General features: G+C 32.7%; 2 protein-coding genes across 2 annotated transcripts; one reads left to right on the forward strand and one right to left on the reverse strand.

The window, feature by feature from the left end:
* Positions 1-7,176: 7,176 nt before the first annotated feature.
* Positions 7,177-10,435, reverse strand: LOC139896057 (phenylalanine ammonia-lyase-like). Its single transcript, XM_071878635.1, has 2 exons — positions 9,911-10,435; positions 7,177-9,076 (listed from the first exon to the last, which is right to left on the reverse strand). The coding sequence occupies exons 1-2, from the start codon at positions 10,294-10,296 to the stop codon at positions 7,327-7,329; spliced, it is 2,136 nt and encodes a 711-aa protein (XP_071734736.1). The 5' UTR covers positions 10,297-10,435; the 3' UTR covers positions 7,177-7,326.
* A 4,286-nt stretch (positions 10,436-14,721) lies between these two features.
* LOC139899944 (uncharacterized mitochondrial protein AtMg00810-like) lies at positions 14,722-16,596 on the forward strand. The gene is made up of 5 exons (XM_071882768.1): positions 14,722-14,846; positions 14,934-15,080; positions 15,177-15,664; positions 15,796-16,010; positions 16,582-16,596. The coding sequence occupies exons 1-5, from the start codon at positions 14,722-14,724 to the stop codon at positions 16,594-16,596; spliced, it is 990 nt and encodes a 329-aa protein (XP_071738869.1).
* The last annotated feature ends 1,080 nt before the right edge of the window (positions 16,597-17,676 follow it).

The raw sequence follows: 17,676 nt of genomic DNA on the forward strand, positions 1-17,676 counted from the left end.
ACAGTTTTAATTTGTTTTAACTTTTTTTAAACAGCAATATCGACATCGAATGCTTTCATTTATCACCACACACGCGTTAGTAGGAAACCTAAATCGCGTTGATGTTAGCAGTACTATCGAAGGTTGGGAAAAACCCTTCAGAGACCTTTCCAAATCGCATTGTCTAACGACCCGCCAAAATCGCTATTGACGCGGTACGTTATCTACGGTCCCACAGCGAGGTTTCGACCTCTATATGATACGTTTTGATAAAACATTGCATTTATTTTTTAAAAAAAAAAATACTTTCTATATATAGAAAGTTTATCAAAATATAGACATATCCCAAATATATATGACAACTTATACAAAATGACTAAATCATCAATTTATTTAATAACAGATTATAACAATAATATTTGAATGCAATGTCTTTTTGAAAATATGGCATAAAAGACTCCATGCAGCACCTTGAGCAAATAGCAAGCAGACAGCGGAAGCACTTTTGAAAAACCTGAGAATAAACATGCTAAAAGTGTCAACCAAAAGGTTGGTGAGTTCATAGGTTTATCATAACAACAGTTATCAATAGTTTCAATAGACCACAAGATTTCATAATCATAAACATAATACACTCGCAAGTGTATGTAAAGCATTCTAAGTGGTTGAGCACTTGGTAACCATACTTAACATTTAATCAACGTCGCATATTCCCTTTATTATGAAATCTCACTACACCGTACCAAGTGTAGTTACCGAAACGAAGTACTGTGCAACCGTTGAATACTGGTCGTCCAGTCCGGTTGGGGTTGTCAGGCCCGATAGATCTATCAACAGGATTCGCGTTTACAATACCCATGTAAATAGTAGTTACCAAGCTACAGGGAAATATGCCAGTGGTACAACTCAACGTAGAATATATTTTTAAGTACTTGTGTCTATTTTGTAAACATTTATAAAAGCAGCGCATGTATTCTCAGCCCAAAAATATATATTGCAAAAGCAATTAAAAAGGGAGCAAATGAAACTCACCTTTGTAGCCCAATAAACAATTCACGTAGATGTAACCAATACTCGGAATGCAAGTAACCGTAGACCTCATCCTAAAGAATATATGTTGGTTAATAAATGTCTAACAAGCTAGGTCAAGTCATAGGGTTCGTATAGTCCTATTGCTCAAGTCCGACTCATAAATTTAGCAAAATTTAGCAAAAGTCAACAAAAGTCAACGCAAGTCAAAGTAAGTCAAATGTAAGTCAAACGCAAGTCAAACACAGTCAACATGATTAACACAAGTCAACAACCGCATAAAATTACACAAGTAGGTCAAGTAGTCAAACATAGGTCAAACTTAAGTTATTCATTTTTACTTAGAAAAATTTATATTATTTACATATATGTATTTTTTAGTATTTTGCAGCTGATTCCGGGTCCCACCAAATTTGATATAATACCTTAGGTCGTGACCATTGAAAATTATGTCATCCCACCTTTCTATAGACAGTTTATTTGACAAAAACGGAGTTACGGTTCTAAAGTTATGACCTCGCGAAAACAGTCTCCCGAAATATAAAATGCTGATAAAATTTTTGTTAAGTGTTCAAAATCAGCAACGATTGCCCATTTTCTCGCTTGTTTTATACCTGTTTAGACTCAACAAAATTATACAAATAATATAACGTTTTAAAGCTTGTCACAAATACTTTCAATACCAAATAATAGTTTTTATCTAAACTTAACTGATTTCAACTTGTGAGTCCTCAAAGTAGGTCCGAGAGTCATTTTGACAATTTTGTTAAAATACTAAAATTTTCGGTTGACGATCCAAATTTGAATCCGGCTAACCTGACTTAACCAAATTTTTATCACAGCTCAAAAATGACATTTTAGATGTGTTGGTGACTTTCGTTTTCCAAAATTATGCATATGGGTCAATTTATGCACGTTTGACCCGAATGAGTCATAAAACTTTCTTTAAACCAAATTTGACCCAAACTCATTTTTAAAGCACCAAAACTTGCAAACATACTTAAATCAATATACGGGATGTGTTACATACCTTTGGTTCTCAAAATTTCGCATATGGGTCAAAGTAGGCTCGTATGACCCAAATGGGTCATAAACACCCATTTTGACCAAAACATGCCACAACTTATTGTTTTTTAAACACCACAACCTTTAAACTTACTTAAATCGACGTTTGAGATTTTTCTACACTGACCGTTACCCATTTTGACCCATTAAACCCATTTGGTCAAACAAAGTCAATTGCACATATTATTTAGCTTAAATAATGTAGTCAACTTCCAGAATTTTTATAAAAATAAGTACAGGTCCGTTTGACTTGAAATACACGCCAAAATCTCCGGAATTTAGTCGACTATAATATATCCGAAGCACAACCTCTAACCCTAAACAGAAAGCTCGTAGTGACTGAAAACGTACCAGGCTGTAATGCTGAATCGTTTCGGTACTCATGTATAAACTTTGAAAAATCATATCAAATCCAAAAAGTATCCAAATGACGCGTTTCTGGAGTCTAAACTTATTAATTTTTCGATACGCACGCAACCGTGAACCCAGAATCCTGAGATCAAGTCGCACGCATCCCAATGAAACTGTTCTGTCCGGTTTTAAATAATATAAAATTCTAACTTTGATTTGGCCATAGATTTTGACTCTTTTATCGGAATTGGACAATATCTAAATGAAAATCAAATGTTTTTTTTCCGCAAGCAATACAACTATATACCTCTCCGGACCTGAATATATAGCATACTTTCCCAGATTCACAGTTTCAATTACGAATTTTTAAACCGAAATAAATTTTTAAGCAACAAAATCACAAACCTTTAATTAACCATAACGAGGGCTTTACATATCCGATTAACATGAATCTTATGTCTATCTTTGGTGTTTTTCAAATATCTATACATCTAACATCAGTTCACAAACTCAATCATAAAGCATTCATCTCAGAAAATTAGGATTCATAGCAAGATCACATGAAAACTTCAATTTAACATATCGGGAGCATACGATAACGAAATCAATTGATTCTTGAGCCTAAAATTAATAGTTTTTCAATAGTAATCCATCTACATACTTATATTTACAGATAACAAAGTCAAAATTCTAGAAACATGGCAAAACAATTCGGATTTCATGTAATATCATGTTAAACTTCAATTAATCATACCGGAAGCAATTCTAAACGAAATCAAGTGATTCTTGAGCCTAAAATTAATAGTTTTTCACAAGGATTTTATTTATAAGTATTTTATAAACTGAAAATATCATGTTTATATCAGTAACATACCATTCAAATTCGTGATTCATCAACAAGTCAACAAATGATCAAATTAACGAACAATATCATGCATACATACAAGGACTTGAGCACTAGACACTATATCTACCCTAATATGTAACAAAAATATGAAAACTAGAAAATTGGAGTTTTTAAAACTTACTCAAATCAAGAAATTGTTGGTATGGATAAGTAGAGCTCTTCGAGAGGAATCCGAATATGTAAACGATTTTGTGATCAAGCAAATATTGAAGGAAAATTTGAGGTTAGAAGTGAAGAAGAATGTGGGTGTTCTTGAGGAGAAGAAGAAAAATGAACGGGTATGAATAAATTAGGGTTATAGATTAATATATATATATATATATATATATATATATATATATATATATATATATATATATATATATATATATATATCACAGCTATAAAACACGGGTGTTAACTGTATAGTCACGGGATATATCTATCTTAATAATAGACATCACGGATAATACAGTGTAGTCACGGGTATGAATATATCACGGGTGTAATAATTTGGTAAACACGGGTATTACTGTAAAGTCACATGTTATAATTAAATTTTTATCCTTTAGCTAAGATCCAATGTATTTTATCTTAATATGATTCAATGACTGGTTAATTTTATATTTATAAAAAAAATTATATATATCCATATTGTTTGAAACCTTTTAAACTCTTGACGTCATACTTGGTTTGTGTTTTTCATAAAATACTTATTTATAATATTTTACATTAAATAAATATTTGTCCTTTATTGAAACATGAATGTTTAAACTAATTTTCTCGGGTTTAATTTAAAAATATTCCAATTAAATAATTCGATTTTTTTAAAACTTAATTATTATATAAAATAAGTATTCATGCGTTTCGTTGTCTGAAAAGGTATTTTTCTTGGTTTCACTAACCGTAGTGTTTTATATAAAAAAAAAATACTAAAAAGTAGTAAACAAAATTTCTTACAACTTGGATCTAAATAGTGACTAGAAATATATACGAATCTAGTGATGTCGAAATTCAATTTAACCATTTATTATATATTTTTATTTATCATTTTATATATTTATTTATAAAGTATTTATATATCTTTCATAAGTTATTAGTTTCAATTATTAACTTTATTATTACTAATTTTCAAAATTTTCTACTGATAAATTAACACATATCAAAAGTAGTCTGTTCTTTAATCTAGAAAAAAAATATGGCATGGAAAAATCATTGAATTTAATAAATGGTTGTTAAGTATTTAACGGAAAAAGTCGGGTTATTACACATTGATGTTGGCAGTACCATCAAAAGTTGGAAACTCCCTGCTTGAAGTGAGAATTGAACGTGAGTTGATAGTACCCCAAGTTGGATCTTACCTCCGTGCCACTCAAGTCAAACTCCCCCTGTCCCCTATAAGTGTCCACATTTTACTTTTAAAGTATTTCTTTGTCAACTTAACCCAGGGACGGAGGATAAGAAAGGCAGGGGGTGGCCATGGTCACCCCATAAATTTTTGGACTTGATACTAAATTCTGTAATATTAGGGACCTAATAGGAAGATGTTTAAACCGTGATCCCTCTAAAATTCTAGATTATAATTGAATTGTGATCAGTAAGCATTTGTGGATATGTTCTAAAATTAAAAAATCTAATAGTTTGACACGTTGCATCTTGTGGCTCCTGTAGTACGTCAATTTCAACATACTCATTAATGAAAAGTACTATGAATATTATTACTACTCCGTATAATCATATTAAAATTAATATTATAATTAGTTATTAACTAGTGGAAAGTCTCGCGTTGCGTCGAGTTTGTTAGTTATCGAGAGTTTTCTTTTAAGTAGATGTTTTCTTTTATTTTTTGTAACTGGGGTTTTTCATAGTATATTTACATTACAAACGTTTAACTCCGTTCATTGATCTGCTTGTCATCGTTAATCCACTCGTTAAACCTCGATCGGATTGAATCTGGAAGCTTTATCTGTTCGCAATCCACAATCTGATTTGTATGTTTGATTTAAATATAAATATAGTATTTTGTGAATTAAGTCGTTGATAGTTTATGTTCAAGTTGATGTTATCTTGAAGTTTTAATAACTGGGTCTGGTAATAATATATACATTGACTTTCATATTTATTTACAAATTGCTAGCAAAACTTAATGAGACAACAACCTATTTAAATAATTGTAACTCTCGATTTTGTGAGAATTGATTTGTTTCATACATTTTTCTCTCCATATATATTTATAATTAGAATCCCTGATTGATATAAATCTTCGCTATTAATATTGGGATAGTTAACAACAATAGGGTTTGATGGTTGAATTATTAATTTTAATTATTAAATTATTATTATTATTATTATTATTATTATTATTATTATTATTATTATTATTATTATTATTATTATTATTATTATTATTATTATTATTATTATTATTATTATCTAAAATCTAAAATGGGCCTGAGCCATAATTCTAAAATTGGGTATGTGTATATTTTCATATATCATATTCCGTATATATTATTTTAGAAAGGGCTTGGCCCAATTTCTTCTAAAGCTTTTGTTAGATCCCTCTAGCCTAATAATTTTAATCCATTTCCACAAAAGCCTCCTTTTACTCTGTATGTTAACCACAATAAATTCATTTAACTCCAATTTATAAAACACTTTCACGTCCGTTATTTCCTTGACAATGATCAGTTTGATTATCTAAAACTTCCTCAATCCTTCTCTTATTATATTTCACCCTCACGAAAAAACCTCCCAACCTCCCTAATTTCTGATTTTATTATATTTTCGGTTTCACAACAGTTGGTAGTCGGATCTGACCACATCACAGTGGTTGTGATATCCCGCCAGATTTGAAAAGATTTCTTACTCCATTCTGCAGATTTGAAACTTTTTTTTCCGGTGATGATGGTGGTGGACGATGGATGTCGGTTGTAGACGACGGGTGATGGTTGAGGTAGAATTTTAAAGGAAATATAAATTCGTTAATTAATGTTTATTAGTTTTTAACTTTAGTATATCAATTTTGTTCAAGAATTTGTTATTAGATTTGTTTGAGGAATTTGTTTAAAGATGTGTATCATGTTAGTGTTAATCTGATTAAATTTTTTTTTATTATTATTATTTTTTTTTTTTTTTGTATTTAACAGTTGTAGTCAATTTTTTAGTTTGTCTTTATTGGATTGGTCTTTATTAATCAGAGTAAGTATTTAAAAAAAAAAGCGAAATGACCAAAATATCCCTGTAGCACTATTGATGAATAGTGCTATATGGTTTTGTCTATTAGTTATATTGATAAATTATAACTATTACCTTATGAATATTATTACTACCTTATTATGTGTAGTTGTGTGGATTGCTTAACTTGTAACATGAGTATCTTGTATATATCATCTGAATTGTGTATTGTGTAATATTTATTATTCATCTTTAGGAACATTACTATCTTTTTGTTTAGTGAATTAGGAGAATGCGAAAATATACATTTTGGATTAGGTATATTACTAGCATTGGTTTTTTTTATAAGAGCTAAAAATCAGAAGCAAATTGTTTTGGTTGAATTAATTTGGCCCCCTCAATATTTGCGGTCAAGCTCCGTCACTAACTTAACCGTAAATATTTTTATTTGTGTTATATTATTTAATGAAAATTAAATAAATAAAACCGCGTTTAACATCCAATACATTCATATAAATTTTATCAAATATTATATATTACAAATAAAGATATTTATGGTCAAAGTTAACTTAGGAAGACTTTAAAAGTCAAACGTGGACAGTTATAGCGGGACGGATGGAGTATTTTTTTTTAAAAGGAAACATATGTAGAGTATTTCTACATTTATGCATGGATCGAGTATACAAATTAAGTTAATTATACATCTTTCTAAAACTCTGATAACCCAGTAATAACAAAGGTTACAAATTTGAATCTTGAAATCCCAACAAAATGATATATAATGAATTCAGAAAAGTGAAAATAAAACTTTAGACACACAACAGATTAACAATTTCGTTCTAAGCGATTGGAAGTGGAACACCATCCCAGCCTTGAACACACTCTAACAATGGATCAATGATTTGGCCTTTACACATTGCTGTAAATACCTTATCAAATTCCTCACCTGGTGAGGTCACCTTCTCACCAGTCAAATATTCAGACCCAAGTTCCTCCCTCACAAACCTATATAATGGGTATGATCTACAAGCCTTGATCCTGTTAGGAATTGCTAATTTATTATCTTCAAATGCAACTCTCACAGCCTCAACTTCTTTAGGCAAAATGGCTTTAAGTTCCTCTTCAAAAGATGCAATCTTTTGAAAGATTGAAGTACTTGTGTTCTTCTCAGTTTCGCCATTGTTTAATGCGTGGTCGACTAGGACTTGTCGAAGCTTTTGCATCAATGGGTAAGTGGCGAGACAAGGGTCATCGATGTATGCAAAGACGTACTCTCTATCGACTACTCGAAGCAGGTCTTTTTCGCAAAATCTTGAGGGGTGGAGTTCACCGTTGACTCCTGTTGTTAGAACCTTCTTGGCTACTTGGCTCACCGTGTTCTTGACGGTCGATTTCATGTTTTCTTCTAAATGCCTTAAGTCAATGGATTGGCATAGAGCTACCAAGTATGTTGTAGACATTAGCTTCAAGATTTCGACTGCTTCTGATGTTTTTCTTGCCGAAATCAACCCCAAAGAGTTAACATCTTGGTTGTGTTGTTCGGCACTTTGGACATGGTTGGTGACAGGGTTCGCTAGAAATTGGAGTTCAGAACAGTAAGAGGCCATAGCGATTTCTCCTCCTTTGAACCCGTAATCCAAACTAGGATTTCGTCCCCCCGAAAGATTTGAAGGTAACCCGTTGTTGTAAAAATCGTTTACTAGCTCGGAGAATTGAGCAAACATGAGCTTCCCGATTGAAGCGATAGCTAAACGCGTGTTATCCATGGATACACCGATTGGTGTCCCCTGGAAGTTGCCACCATGTAAAGCCTTGTTCCTTGAGACATCGATCAAAGGGTTGTCGTTCACCGAGTTGATCTCACGTTCGATCATTTTAGTCGATGATCGGATGACCTCAATGTGTGGACCAAGCCATTGAGGTGATGTTCTTAGCGCGTAACGATCTTGTTTAGGTTTTTGTAAGGGGTCCAATTCATGAACCTTTGCATTAGACTTAACAAAATCACTTCCATCTAAAATGTATTCCATTATCGCTGCGGCCTCAATCTGGCCCGGATGATGCTTCAATTTGTGTGTCAAGTGGTCTGTAAACTCGGGCTTTCCTTGCATGACCTCAGCGAAAATAGCGGACAAGACTTCTGATAGCAATGCGAGCACATTGGCTTCAAAAAGAACCATGGACGCCATTCCGGACCCCACTGCAGTGCCATTAACAAGTGCTAGACCTTCTTTTGGCTGTAGCTCAAAGAATCCACCATCAACACCGGCTAGTTTGAATGCCTTTTCGGCTGTCAGGATTTCTCCGTTGGGACCCACCGCTTTTGAGTTGGGACGACCAGTGAGAAGTCCTGCAATGTAGGACAACGGGACAAGATCACCAGACGCGGTGATGGTCCCACGAAGAGGCAAACTAGGAGTGACATTGGAGTTGAGGAACTTTGTGATGGCTTCCAAGATCTCGAAACGAATGCCGGAGTAACCTTGAAGGAGGGTGTTGATTCTGACAAGCATTGCAGCTCTTGTTGCTGAATGTGGTAGTGTATGGCTTGATTCAGTGCCGTTTCCGAAGATCCCGGCGTTCAAAAATCTGGAACATAGTAAATGAAAACATAGTTTAATTGTAGATAATATACTGAATTCAAATTAAAATAGTGTGCGTGCTATAGGTGATTGTTAAGTTAATACTTTCAACCATATCATGTACAAAATAAAAAAAGAAAGTTCAGTTATTCGTGACGTATATTTGACATTTTTGGCGACCAAATTTTGATTGCGATCGGTGGGTATACATTCACTGTGGGGTTAACCCACACTTATTTATTGCAACTTATATATTTGTTGGAGTATTATTTTAGTGCTCTTGGATTTTATGATTATTATCACACACATCCACCTAACCCCGCCAACATATATTCCTTTTTATCCTTTTTATTGTTCAACAAGTAAAACATTAGTAACTAGTTTTAGGACACCAGTTATTATCTAATACACTTTATAATTAAAAATACTTCAGTTATACATAGCAATGTCAAAAAAGTGAAAAGAGAAATCACCCAATGATAATTTGAAAAAAAAAAAAATTATAAATCTCTATGCATATAAATTTGTTTGGTCGATGATAATTCACAAAAATTAGCTTTTTATTCATTTTTTAATATAAACAGAAATGAAAAATAGCATTTTTAATATATCCACCGACAAATTAAATTTAAAATGTTATTTATTCATCAAGCCATTTAATGGATAGCAATAAAACAATTATTGGTCTATAAACTTGTTTGGATGTAAGTTATTACCTCAACTATATCATAAGGAGTAATTGACAAGAGCAAGTCCAATTTTTCATAATTCAGTTTATTACTGTAGTTACAAAAAGTAGCATGCGTAGTATTAAGTATAGCATGAATAAATATAATTATACCTAATGAGTTCTTTCTGAAGAGCACCACCGTTCTTAGTTCTCCGGTGAGAAGTAGCACCAAATCCGGTAGTAACACCATAACTATCAGTCCCTTTATTCATACTCTCCATCACCCAATCACTGCTCGCCTTCACTCCAGCTCTTGCTGACTCGGACAGCTCCACTTTCACCGCCGCGTTATCACTAGCCGCAATTCCGGCAACTTGTGACACCGTCAACGTCTCCCCGCCAATTCTGACTACCGGATTCCTAAACTCCGTCACCATTCTTTTGACCTCATCAAGATGACTTCCGGTTAACGCCTCAGCTGCCACCCCCCAGTTTAACGGATCATGGTTAATGCACAACTCAGTTGCCACCTCGTTTCCAATATGCCCGTTCGACATTTCAATATTAATATAACTAACTTTCTTTACGTACAGAAAATAATTAACTAATTAACACTCTTGTACGTATATATGTATATATGTAGGTGAGTAGTATATATAATAAATGGGTTGGAATATGGAAAGATTGAATGGCTAAGAAATGCGTTAAGTGTTGAGTTTGGGTAGCTAAGGGTTGTGGTTTATAAAGAAAACAGAGTGGTGATGTTGGTTGGTAGGCAAATGCAAGGTAATGCAGGTTGTGGACTGGTGGGTTGGTTGAGAATTAATCATCACCGTTAATCGTGTTTATGGATCTATGGAAATGGGGCCTACAGCTAACGCAAAGAGAAGTAGGTTGTATTTGGCTTGCTATTCAACGGCTGCAAATGTGAAAAAGTGTGGTAGTTGGTGGGTGTTTACATTTTTCCTATTTATCTAAACTAACTTAATTCTTTTCTTTTTCGGTCATTATTATTATTATTATTATTATTAATTATTATTATTATTATTATTATTATTATTATTATTATTATTATTATTATTATTATTATTATTATTATTATTATTATTATTATTATTATTATTATTATTATTATTATACTGTAATAAATAATACATTGTTTGATTTAAGAATGTGCATAGGTATTTAGGTGAAACTTTATATTTCGCTTTAATTACGTTATACATAATAGTGCTCATTCATTTTTACACACATTTTATACTATTTTGCGGAGAATGCAAGGTATCCTTTTGATTACTCTATTGAACCTATATCTAAGTATTTTGAACTACTTAAACAAAAAATATATACCATCATTCGTAAAGGTTTCAATTTTCTTTTTAACTACAACAATTTTATTCAATAATTACTACTCCCTGGTCACTAGGGAAGGAGGATTAAAATTTACAACGACTTTACAAGCCAATCGTCCTAACGAAGATTACATTTAGATCTACTTCTCAACTAGTTAAAGAATAATTTTTAATAGAATCAAATAAAATTTCTATCTTCATTCGAGGCAAGCCGAAGAGCACACTATTCCGGAAAAAAAAATATGATCTATTGATTCAATATCACCATCACAAATGAGATAACCAATATCTTCAATCTTCATACCCCGCTTAAAAAATTGTAGTCTAGTCAGAAGTCGATCCCAAGCTACCCTCTATAAGATAATGTTAGCCTTTTCTGAAATTTGTTTTACCCATCTCGTTGCATTATCCGCAGTTGAAAGTAAATCATCATCCAACCATCTACGAGTACCGCTAAAAAAAAAAAAAAAAAAAAAAAAAACGCACCATCCTCTGAAATCAACCATTCCCATCGATCTAATTAAACCTTCATGAAGCTCACAAGAATCAATACATTCAATAAGGTTATACAACAAATCCAAGTTATGTGGACCTATTGGATCCCTTAACCAATCCCACTTTTAATTTCTGTCCACCCGTCACGTTTCAATACCTTACAAAATTGTTCATCTGCTATGAGCCAATTGTCTTATTGTATGGCATCGGATATGTTTGACGAATCACTGAGAGTATATCAATTTTATGTCTTAACAGCTTTTTTAAGTGTATTTTGCAGTTGTATGTTGATGAATACTTGAGAAAACCTACAGGATGTGATATAGATAGTTTGTATAGCGTTCATGAAGAAAGACACGATTTTAAAAGGATCCTTGAAAGCATCGAATGCATGCATTGGATGTAGACAAATTGCCCGGTTGCATGGAAATGGCAATATACTAGTGGTTATCAAGGTTACCCGACCATAGTTCTTGAAGTCGTTGCTTCAAATGATACGTGGATTTGGCATTCTTTCCTTGATGCAGCGGGTGAGAACAACAATGTTAATGTTTTGAATTAATCTCCATTATTAGATAACATAAAGAATGGATTTGCACTATAGGCAGCATTTACTGTAAATGTTAATGAATACAGAAATAGTTATTATTTAGCGAATGATATTTATCCAAATTGGGCAACATTAATCAATGCATTAACGTCTGAAAATGATGAGTCATGTGCAATATTTAAAGATTTCAAGAAAGTGCACGTAAGGGCGTGAAGAGAACGTGGGTAGATTTCACATTTTACAAAATGAGACGCATATTGTATTGTTGTGTGTTGTTGCACAACATGCTAGTCGTGGATAACGGGTACACAATTGCATGGCTCGAGGAAGAATTACTTAACATTGAAAAAGTGAACCAAACTTTTTAAGGAATCGAGGTAGAGTTCGTGAGACTAGAGATAAAGAAATACGAGATAGGGATGTGCATAACTTACTTCGAAACGGTCTCACCGTACACATTTGAGACCTTCCACTAACCTTTCACATTTATAATACTTAATTTAGTATTTTATTATTTGTGCACGTTGTAAGTTTTTGGAATTTTTAAATTGCTGTAATGTTTTTAATTCTAATACTCTTAACTTATTGTAATTTTAATTGTTAGGACTTTTAAATTATTATAACTTTAAATTTTTATAACATTTATTATATGGTTATGTGTTTTAATTTTGTTTAAATTTGAGTTATTAATTATATAATTAATTAAAACTATAAATAAAATACTTTAAATAAAAATAAAAATAATAATGATCGGACTTACACTCCGTCATAGTCCATTAATCCCTTATCATACTACAAACCTCGATACTTCATCACAATTGTTACATTAACATTATACCCCAAAATATCCAATATTATACTCCATCACTTCATCATGATGAAATATAATATCATAAATATCATATAATCATAATGCCGGCCTAATAACGTGAGTCTATGATTCAAGTGGAGGCATTACATCGTTTGTCAAATATAATCATAATCATATATGTGAAAAAAAGCAAAGTGCTATATTCTCTTATATATACGGAGATGAGTAATTATTGGCTGATGTAGTATTGTACTTCGTATATATTAAGATTATGGCATGTTAAAGGTGTGTTTTCTTGTGCGGTATGAAATTTCACGGACACTTCGCGTTAAGTTTGAAAAAGTCCAGTAAACCATTCCATATATTTTTTATTTTTTTTATACCTATTTAGCCGAATGATATTAAACTCCTTTCACTATTATTTCACTAAATTTTACATTTTCTATTTTCATTGTAATATTTAAATACATAAAATAGTTAAAAAAATTATTTTAATAATTAGAAAAAAGTACTAAATAAAATAAATTAGTTGAGACTCACTATTTGTCCGCCAAACTAACACACCTCTTTTAGAAAAATGTTTGGTGGTGGCTAATGGCGCGTCGTTCCAATCTACACCAAATGGGTGACACATATCAAACTTTAAATTTAGCGTAAATAGTGTATCGTCTTATGACATGCATGCCCACTTCAAAAAGTGAAACCAATTTATAGTTTTTAAGCTAACTTTTATAATATTGAGTTACAACTCGCGACTTAGCAAATTTTATATTAATAAATTGATAAGGTCACTTGTAATAGTGACACAATTTCTTTTCGGAACAAACTGCCACATCGACGTTATCTCAGCACTTCTTTTAAAACATAACGGGAATTGAACCACTGACATCAATAATTTACTCCCTCAAAAACACCGAAGCCACTATATTATTAATTAAATATACTATTGTATAAGTAATAGAGCTAAAATTACAACCCTATAATCCATAAGTCACAACCTCCAAAAAGTAAAAAAAAAACACAAATACAACGACGAAATGAAGTAGGGGCCATGGAGGGTGGGAGAATGACAATGATGTGCTGGAGAATAAAGAGAAGGCGAGGGGCAGCACGAGCTGCTATGAGCATTTACCTTTTTCTTAAAATCATGACCACCTGAGGTATTAGATTCGTCGGCCATTTTTAAAATTTATTGTAAGAGGAAATTATAAAATAAGTTGTTTAAGATAAAAAGGGAAGATTGGTGGAAGAGCGCAAGATTTTTCACAAGTGTATGAAAGGGTGTTTATAAGGAATGTAAGATGGGATCGAACAGTTAAAATGACATGTGTTAAAATGTTGTGGTAGAGGAAACACTAGACACCTCAGATGATTCTATACATCCACTAATCCTACAATCTACTACTAATCCCATGCAAGTCCAGCCTAACTCTTCGCCATCCTCCAGTTCACAACCCAAGACACCTCAAATGGGCCGTAAACCTTATTCAGCCCATCCAATAATACCATTATGTCAAATACACCATCTCATGATTATATTAATACTCCAACCCCTAATACACATTCTCCAACTGATTCCTCAACTCAAGATTCATTCCCTACCATCTCTACTAATTCCACACCTCCTTCCATGTAAACTACTAATACACAAAATACAATTCCCAATTCTATTGAAACTTCTTCCACTCATTCTACTAATACACAAAGTACTTCCTCTAATAATACAACTAGTTCGACACCTCCACCACCTACTCGTTCCATGACAACTAGAAGCATGGACGACATCTTCAAACCAAAAACCCTATTTAATCTTTCCGCTATCACATCTCTTTCACCCATACCTTCCACTCCTAAAGCAGCTCTCTCGGACCCTCATTGGAATCACACCATGATCGACGAGTATTAAGCACGTATGGAAAATAAGACTTGGACACTTGTACCTAGAACTGATGATATGAAAGTTATCCGTAGTATGTGGATTTTTAGGCAGAAATTTCATTCCGATGGTTCTTTGGAAAGATACAAAGCTCGACTAGTAGGTGATGGTCGTACACAAACAATTGGAGTTGATTGCAATGAAACATTTAGTCCCGTGATAAAACTTGCAACCATTCGTATTGTTCTCACCATTGCGTTATCTAAGTCGTGGCTTAAAAATCAACTAGATGTTAAAAACGAATTTTTACACTGACAACTTCATGAAACTGTGTATATGTATCAACCATACAGTTTTCGGGATCACTCCAACTCGGATCACTTGTGTCTTCTACAATGTTCACTATATGGTCTTAAGCAAGGACCGTGTGTGTGGTACCACCGATTTGCTACATTTGTTTCTACCATCGGTTTCAGTCATAGTCAATCAGATAACCTGTTATTTGTTTATCAACGTAGTATGGACACTGCATACATTTTACTTTATGTTGATGATATTATCTTGGTCACTTCTTCTAGCTCGTTACGTCACACGATTATGAGTCTTCTTACCAAAGAATTTGCTATGGAAGACCTCGGTAACCTCAGCTATTTTTTGGGTATTAATGTTACACGAAACTCTCAAGGACTGTTCTTAGATCAGACGAAGTATGCTCATGATATTATCACACGGGCAGATTTGGCAAACTGCAACCCGGTTAAGACGCCTGTTGACACTAATGGTAAACTCAGTAGCACATCTGGCAAACCGTATTCGAAGCCTACTTTATTTAGAAGTTTAGGTGGGCATTACAATACTTAACATTTACGTGACCCGATATCTCATATGCAGTTCAACAAGTTTGCTTACATATGCATGATCCTAAAGAATGTCATATGAATGTTCTTAAACGTATTATTCGTTATATTAAAGGGACTTTAACCTACGGATTACAGCTACACAGGTCATCGATCAACTCCCTTGTATCTTATACTGATGCCGATTGGGGAGGTTGCCCAGATACACGAAGATCTACTTCTAGGTACTGTGACTTTTTGGGTGACAACTTAATATCCTGGTCTTCTACACGCCAACCTATAGTGTCTCGTTCTAGTGTCAAAGCAGAATACCGAGGTGTTACAAACGTGGTATTCGAATCGTGTTGGCTTCGTAATTTATTGTTGTAACTTCGTTGTCCCATTTCAAAAGCAACCCTAGTGTTTTGTGATAATGTAATGCTATTTTTTTGTCCGGCAATCCAATTCGGCATCAACGCACTAAACATATAGAAATGGATATTCACTTTGTACGAGAAATGGTTGCTCGCGGACAAATACGCGTGCTCCATGTTCCTACTCGTTTTCAGATAGCCGACATTTTCACTAAGGGGCTACCTCGTATCTTATTTGAAGATTTTCGCGACAGTCTATGCATACGTCCACCTCCCGCTTAGCCTAAGGGGCTATATTAGATAAAGACGTGAGTATATTAGCTGTAGATAAACACAATGAGCTGTACAAGATATTATATATAGTTAGAATGATTCTGGAAATCAATTCCACAAATATAGGCCTGTTAGTCAACATTGTGGAGATTAGGGTTGTATCCTTTACATGTATATATACAGCCATTTGGCTACAGAAATAAACATCGAATGATTAAACATTTATATTATTGATCACTTTTTTATTTTTTATTTTTTATTTTTTTATTGTTCAGGGACCAACCGTGTAATTCTAACCCTCACATGCTAGATACATGTGAACATTTACCGAAATTTGACTAATGGTCGTTAATGAATTTGACGATATTTCCTCAATTACACACTTTTCAAATCATAACTTTTTTCGGGCAACAATTGAAACACATAATCATTTTCGGGCATAAGCAAAACTCAAACTATCTTTATTGAAAAATTGTGTAACTTATGTTATGTTTTCGAGTCAGCTAGCCTTACTGAAAACCAAGTTTCAAATTAATAAGAACGGACCTAAAGTGAGATACGGAGTTTGTTTTTTCAAAGTGAGATATATTTCCAACGATGCTATCTATAATTAATATTAAAATGCTATAATGATGACATCATAAATAGTCATTTTTCTTCTTTGAAAAAAATTAAAAAGAATAAAGAAAAAAATCTAACACACTTGGATGACATCAAAAATTAATTTAATTTACAATTAAAATTTAATCTTTACAATTAATTATAATTTATTTATTATGATTAAGATATAATTTAATCTTTACAATTTAAAAGAAAAAATAAAAATATGGATTCTTAAAAATATAAATACTCAATTTTTAAACAAACTTTATTATTATTATTATTATTCTAACTATAATAATTATTATTATAATATTAATATTCAAAGATGGATTCTCTTTACGGGATTTATTACGTTACATATGTATGCGAAAATACATGTCTCTATATGTTTGTAATAACAACGACAAGTTTCTCAGCCAGAAATCCGTGATTTTACGGGTCATTAAACTAAACGACTTTAGCATATACATTCACTTAATTCCTGAAATATATCATTAAACTGTTTCGTTTAACCAAACACGTGATTCCACGGGTCATTTCACTAGTTTACTTTTAATATCTTTATGATTATTTATTATATATTATATGTTACGTATGAATTATCACGTGTATTAAATTAATTTTATATATCATTTTATATCACGTACGTTACAGCTCATGACGCTCATGGAAGATGGGATCACCCAATTGGGATGTTTGAGGAACGTGCGTAGATCCGTAAAACCATATTAGTAGGATTTGGATCCTATATCAAATGATCACATGAT

The sequence above is a fragment of the Rutidosis leptorrhynchoides genome, chromosome 3, assembly GCF_046630445.1.
Source record: "Rutidosis leptorrhynchoides isolate AG116_Rl617_1_P2 chromosome 3, CSIRO_AGI_Rlap_v1, whole genome shotgun sequence".
Taxonomy (NCBI): Eukaryota; Viridiplantae; Streptophyta; class Magnoliopsida; order Asterales; family Asteraceae; genus Rutidosis; species Rutidosis leptorrhynchoides.

What these genes read in the sequence shown, in the direction of transcription:
- LOC139899944 (XM_071882768.1), top strand. Translation starts at nt 14,722, where the DNA reads ATGGACGACATCTTCAAACCAAAAACCCTATTTAATCTTTCCGCTATC. An exon ending in CGTATTGTTCTCACCATTGC is followed by an intron (nt 15,081 to 15,176) that starts GTTATCTAAGTC and finishes TCAACCATACAG; the next exon opens with TTTTCGGGATCACTCCAACT. An exon ending in TACTTTATTTAGAAGTTTAG is followed by an intron (nt 15,665 to 15,795) that starts GTGGGCATTACA and finishes GTTATATTAAAG; the next exon opens with GGACTTTAACCTACGGATTA.
- LOC139896057 (XM_071878635.1), bottom strand. Translation starts at nt 10,296, where the DNA reads ATGTCGAACGGGCATATTGGAAACGAGGTGGCAACTGAGTTGTGCATT. An exon ending in CTTCAGAAAGAACTCATTAG is followed by an intron (nt 9,077 to 9,910) that starts GTATAATTATAT and finishes ACTATGTTCCAG; the next exon opens with ATTTTTGAACGCCGGGATCT.